General features: G+C 58.0%; 1 protein-coding gene across 1 annotated transcript; it reads left to right on the top strand.

Moving 5' to 3' along the window:
- Positions 1-215: 215 nt before the first annotated feature.
- LOC113940800 (protein DENND6B-like) lies at positions 216-6,112 on the top strand (the record flags this gene model as incomplete). Its single annotated transcript, XM_027631952.1, has 5 exons — positions 216-368; positions 2,690-2,728; positions 2,825-2,867; positions 3,688-3,800; positions 6,032-6,112. Coding segments are annotated over exons 1-5 (429 nt in total), but the record flags the coding sequence as incomplete, so codon positions are not given.
- Between the last annotated feature and the right edge of the window lie 58 nt (positions 6,113-6,170).

Here is a 6,170-nt window from a genome sequence, read left to right as displayed (position 1 = left end):
CCGCTCCCCTCACACCGCCGCCCCCGGCCGCCATGACACCCGCCCCGCGCCGCTCTGCGCGCCCCGACCCGTCTCGATGGTGCGGGAGGTGCTCTCGGGACCTCCGGGCCGGCAGGGGGCGCGGCGGAGCGCGACGGGGTGGGGCGGACGCGGGACCTCCGGGCCGGCAGGGGGCGCGGAGGAGCGCGGGGGGCGGCGCGCGGGCCGGCGCCGCCATGGACGCGCTGAGCCGGGCAGGGCCCCGGGCCCCCCGCGCCGCCATCGCCCCCGGGCCCGGCCCGTCCCCGCTGCCCTGGGGCCGCTTCGCCGCCTGGATCGACTGCGTGTGTGTGGTCACCTTCGACCTGGAGCTCGGGCAGGCCATGGAGGTGCGCGGGCACCGGGGCGCGGAGGGGCAGCGATGGGGGCGTGAGAAAGGGGTCAGGGGATGGGGAGAGGGGGGATCGGGGATGGGGCTGCGGAGACATCAGGGACAGGAGTGGGGACATCAGGGATAGGAGTGGGGACATCAGGGATAGGAGTGGGGACATCAGGGACAGGAGTGGGGACATCAGGGATAGGAGTGGGGACATCAGAGATAGGAGTCTGGGTGGCAGGGATGGGGAGAGAGTGGGATCGGGGATGGGGGGGATCAGGGATGGAGGGTCAGGGTACAAGTTCGGGGAGGGTCTGTGGGTACAAACTCGGGGGTCTCTGGATACAAACTCGGGGGTCCTGTGGGTATAAACCCAAGGGAGGCTCTGGGTACAGCCTCAGTGTTCTGTGGGAACAAATTCAGGTTCTGTGGGTACAGACTCAGGTTCTGTGGGTACAAACTCAGATTTGTGGGTACAGACTCGGAGGTCTATGGGTACAAACTCGGGGGTCTGTGGGTACAGACTCACAGCCAAGCCCTTGCTTGGGGCCCGCTCAGGATCCTGAGTTCCATGTGTTTTCTGTTCCGTGCCCCTGTCTCTCGGTGTACTTCTGTCGTTGGCCTGGAATTCAGCTCTGAAAGCTTCAGAGATTCAAAAGATTCCGAAAAAGATTCAAAATATTCTGTAATTCAGGGGTTCCCCCTGCACTGCTGTTTGCAGAGACAGCAGGAAAGCTGCTAGAAAGGAAAGCACAGGTTGTTGCAGAAATTAGGTGTCATTTCTGTCTCTGACCCCTCCACCCATTTACATTTCTTCAAATAGTCGATGACAGAAGGGAAAAGTGCCAGGGAGGGAGGAGCCAGGTCTGGGATGCTCTCCCTGCCCTCCCCAACAGCCCTTTGCCCTCCAGCCCCCCGAGGCTCTGGCTTCTCTCCTCCCCACAGCCACAGAAACGCTGGAAATCCCTCCCCGTGGTTCCAAACCATCCCTGGTGTCACTGGCACAGGCTGCTCCCTGCCCAGCCTTCCCAAACACAGGCACTCCGTCAGGCTGGGCTCCTCCAGGGGCATTTCCTGGGATGTTGGCCCCGTTGCCATGGCAGCAGCCCTTGGCACCTCCCGGGATCCAGAGTTTGGGGTGCCGGGATCCCTTTCCAACAACGTGTGTCTCCTCCTTGCTCCTTCATTCTCATGGATGGGGAGAGCACTTATCACACATTAGGACATGGCTTAAGCCCTTTTGGACTTTCACAAATCAAAAATTCCTTTTTATTTACCCTTTTTTTTGCTTTTGAGAAGCTGTAGCCACACGGATTCTCTCTGATTTGGATTTGGAGGTTTTAATCTTGTGGATATTTAGTGATTTCCCCCCACCCCAAACGTAGAGGAATGTCAGACTTAAAAGAGAGGGGGAATTAAAGATGCAAAATCAGAGAATAATTGAGGTTGGAAAAGGCCTCCAAGATCATCAAGTCCAACCCTGGAAGTCAAGGCCTGATTTTCAAACCATTTACTTGCAGAAAGAACCCCCAAAATGCAGCAGGAGAAGTAGGAGCCTTGTCTCGGCTCTTGACCTGAGTTAGACCTTCAGCAAATGTGGAAAGCTGGGTGCCATGGGATTCCTGGGCTCCTGGGGAATCAGGATCAGCTGATTCCTGGTCTCCCTGTTCCTGGTCTGGTCATTATTCCATGGGAATTAACCACGTTTGGCTGGAGATTAAATCAGTCCCAGCCCCGGGGACGTGCTCCGTGTCCTGAGGCAGAAATGGAGCAGAGGGAAGCGTGTCCTGTGACCTCCCCATCCCTTCCCTCTGCAGCATCCAGACCCTTCCCTGCCCGTGTTCCTCCCCCTGAGGATGTTTTCCCCCGTGTTGCAGCAGCTCCCTGCTCCCAGAGCCGCTCCCACCGAGGGCTGGGCCCTGGCACTGTTACCTGGGAGTTTGGCTCTGGCTGAGGCACCCTTGCCAAGGAACCCGAGGGGAACTGTCAGGGCTCCCTGAACTTCCAGCACCCTGGCACGGTGCCACCTGTGCTATTTATAGCCCGGAAAGGAGAGTCAAGCGCTGCTTGGAGCTCCTGACTGGAGAAGCAGCTGCCTCTGGAGCAGAGTTCCCGTGGCTGGGGCAGATCTCTGTGTCCCATCTCAGCCTGGGCTGGTTCCTTCCTCCTCTACCCATTTAAAGCCTCCTGCAATTCCTGCATTTTCCCACCAGGAAAGGCTGTGTGGGCCAAGGCACCTCCTTGTGGGATCTGTTACTTTGGGGAAAATAAGGCATTTTTAGTGTGTAGAAGTCGGGGAACACACTGACTGACTGTCTCCCGTCTCTTTGGCAGCTGGTGTATCCTCACGACTTCAGACTGACAGAGAAAGAGGTAACAACTATTTATTCCCTTTTTTCTCCCATTTTTAAGCCACTCAGCAGCTCTGATGGGGGGATTCTTACTGGGTGTCTTGGGGTTTTTTTGCAGAAAACGAGTATCTGCTACTTGTCCTTCCCAGACTCCTACTCAGGTAGGTGGCACCAGGGGTGAAGGAAATGGGTCCAGGGTGGAAGGGCTGAGTTGTCCCCTGGGATGCAGCACAGGCTGATGGGCTGCATCCTCTCGGCCTGTGGTTCTGGTGCCATCAGAGCTGAGCAAAGAGGCTTCTTGTCCTGTTGGTTGATGTCTGCATTCAGAATCTGTGATCTGCTGGGTGGTTCCTCTACAAACTCGTGCACTCCTGCTTCCCCTGTGCCAGTGAAACATCCAAAGAACCAGGAAGGGTTCCCTGAGGTGGCAGCTCTTGGCTCTCACATTCCTGTGTTTGTGAGTGCCCAGTGAGGAGCAGGAGCTGGGAGAGGACAATTCCACAGCAAAAGTGTTCCCAAAGCCTGTGTTTATAAACCAGGAAGGGGACAATAAGAATTAAGTCTCAATCCAAGCCTGGTTACTGAAGGGTGGTTCCTGACTGTTGGTTTCCTGCAGCTTCCATGGGCTTATGGAATGGGTTGGGTGGGAAGGGACCTCAGATGTTGTCCAGTGCTACCCAGGGACACCTTCCACTGTCCCAGGTTGCTCCAAGGCCTGTCCAGCCTGGCCTTGGACACTCCCAGGGATCCAGGGGCAGCCACAGCTTCTCTGGGCACCCTGTGCCAGGGCCTGCCCACCCTGCCAGGGAAGAACATTCTCCTGACATCTCCTTCCCTCCCCTCCTGTCTCGCGCTGTCTCTCGGGGGTTTCTTTATGCTGTTCCTCTCCGTTTCAGCGTTGGAGCTCCCTGCAGCCCCCCCTCCCTGCCCCACGGGAGCCATCCCCAGCTCTCCTGAGCCCTGTGCTGTTCTCTGTCCCAGGTGGCCTTGGGGACACCCAGTTCAGCTTCCGCCTGCGGCAGTCGGGGGGCCCCAGGACCTCCCCGTTCCAGGACGACGGTCGGTACAACCGGGAGGCCCCCCTGACGCTGCAGGTCGGTCCTGGCTCTGCTCCCCCCTCCCGGGGCACACAGGGCTGGCTGGGGACACAGCCACACGTGCAGGGGGTCTGTGGGCTCGGGGGGAGGTGCCCCTTTTCTCTGGCTGTGGGAATGGGCAGGACAGGAGGAGGATTTCAGGACAGGGATTTGCTGCCACGTCAGTGCTCACAGAGAGGATGGAGATGGAGCTGTGCTGGGAGAGGGAACTGAACCGGGGGGATGCAGTGTGCTGGGAAATAGAGCTGGATCAGGGGACTCCCAGCTGGTTTGGGAGAGGGAACTGAATCCCAGGGATTAAAGATGGAACTGGCTCAGGGGCCCCAGTTACAGCAGGAGATGGAACTGGCTCAGGGGACCCCAGTTATACTGGAAGATGGAACGTGGATCAGGGGACCCCAGTTACACTGGGAGATGGAACTGGATCAGGGGACCCCAGTTACAGCAGGAGATGGAACTGGATCAGGGGGAGCCCAGGTCAGAGCAGTGTCACCCCCAGCTGCAGCCCCAGGAGCAGCAGTGGCATGCAGGGAATCCCACAGGGAATCCCACAGGGAATCCCACAGGGATCTGGCTGCCTGTGCACGTTCCCAGGAGGAAACCCAGGAATGTCCCTGTCTGTGGTCAGTGTTCCCCTGCTGTGTGCAGGGGTGGTGGTTGTTTTCCTTTGTTGCAGGACCTATGGGTGTAAAGGCAGCTGTGGGATGCCACAAATCCCCCCTTGGGCTGCCTCTGAGGGGTGGGACAGCCATTCCCAACCCCTCCTGTCCTCCAGCTGTGGTTTTCCATGGGGGAACTGTCGGTTCCCTGCAGGGGAGGGATGTGCTGAGCTCTGTGACTTTTCCAGTTTGAGCAGGTGGAATCAGCTCTGTCCTCTCCTGCTTTCCCCTCTGAGGTGCTGCTTCCTGTGCATTGGGCCTTTCTAACCCTTCCACAGCCTTTTTGTGGGACACCTCAATCCTGGGATTGAGGGTTGCTGCTCTGAGAGGCAGTGGGAGGATTTCTTTCCCTAAGTTCTGGTCTAGAGATTTTTGGGCTTGGATACATCTTTGTAGCACTGGGACACTGCCACGAGTCACCCAGCTTTAGAGTGAGGGAAGTAAAACTCCCAAAGTGCTGGATTCTGCTGTGGGAAAAGAACATTTGGGAAGAGAAAGGTGCCTTTAACTCTGGGGCTTCAAAAATGATATTAAGGATGCCTGTGTTCAGCACTGATAACGATCCTTCCTCCTTGCTGTGGGATCTTAGAGGCAATAATGAGCTTGAACTGATCCCTGGGGATTTGTGCTGCATCCCTTGGATTTCCTGGATGCTGTGGAGGAAACAAGACCCAGCTTTGTGCCACCCTGAGCAGAGGTTGTGCAGTGCTGCCTTCACTGCTGAGGGAGGAGGAAAGCAGGGGCAGGGGACAGGACATTTCCTCCCCTGAGTGAGGATGGATTCCTTCCTCAACAATTCCCTGGCCTCCAGCTGGCAACAGGAGCTGACAGTGGGAGCAGGAGGAGCTCAGTGGGTTGGCCCAGCTGGTCCTCTGTGGAAATCTCATTAACCCTTTAGATGCTGGGCCTGAAGGTGCTGCAGGAAGGGGCCAGTGAAGGTGCTGCCTGGAGGCTGGAATGGTTTTTGTTATAGGATAGAATCATGTCATGGAATGGTTTGGGTGGGAAGAGACCTTAAAGATCATCCCACCCCTGCCATGGACAGGGACACCTTCCACCAGCCCAGATTGCTCCAAGCCCCATCCAACCTGGCCTTGGACACTTCCAGGGATCCAGGGGCAGCCACAGATGCTCTGGGCAACCTGTGCCAGGGCCTCCCCACCCTCCCAGCCAGCAATTCCTTCCCAATATCCCATCCATCCCTGCCCTCTGGCCCTGGGAAGCCATTCCCTGTGTCCTGTCCCTCCATCCCTTGTCCCCAGTCCCTCTCCAGCTCTCCTGGAGCCCCTTTAGGCCCTGCAAGGGGCTCTCAGCTCTCCCTGGAACCTTCTCTTCTCCAGGGGAACCCCCCCAACTCTCCCAGCCTGGCTCCAGAGCAGAGGGGCTCCAGCCCCAGCTGTGTCCCCTCCCTCTCCCATTTGGGAAGCTGTCCCAGTGAGTTGGGCACAGGGAGCTGTAACTGAGGGAGTGCTGGGCTGTGTCGGAGCAGGAGGGAGGTGGGTGTGGGGTCAGGGGCTGGGGTTGGTGGCCCAGCACTGGTTTGTGCCTCACTCTGGGGGTCTCTTGCAGCGCGAGGCCGCTCATTACTTCGGGTACGTGTACTTCAGACAGGTCAAGGACAGCTCCATGAGGAGGGGGTACTTCCAGAAGGTGAGTGCTGAATCCCTGAGGCTGGAAAAGCCCTCCCAGCCCATGGATCCACCCTGGG

Source organism: Corapipo altera, unplaced genomic scaffold (assembly GCF_003945725.1).
Source record: "Corapipo altera isolate COAL_440 unplaced genomic scaffold, ASM394572v1 60710, whole genome shotgun sequence".
NCBI classification, from domain to species: domain Eukaryota; kingdom Metazoa; phylum Chordata; class Aves; order Passeriformes; family Pipridae; genus Corapipo; species Corapipo altera.
Note: the sequence above shows the minus strand (reverse complement) of the source record. Positions and strands in the feature narration are given on the sequence as shown.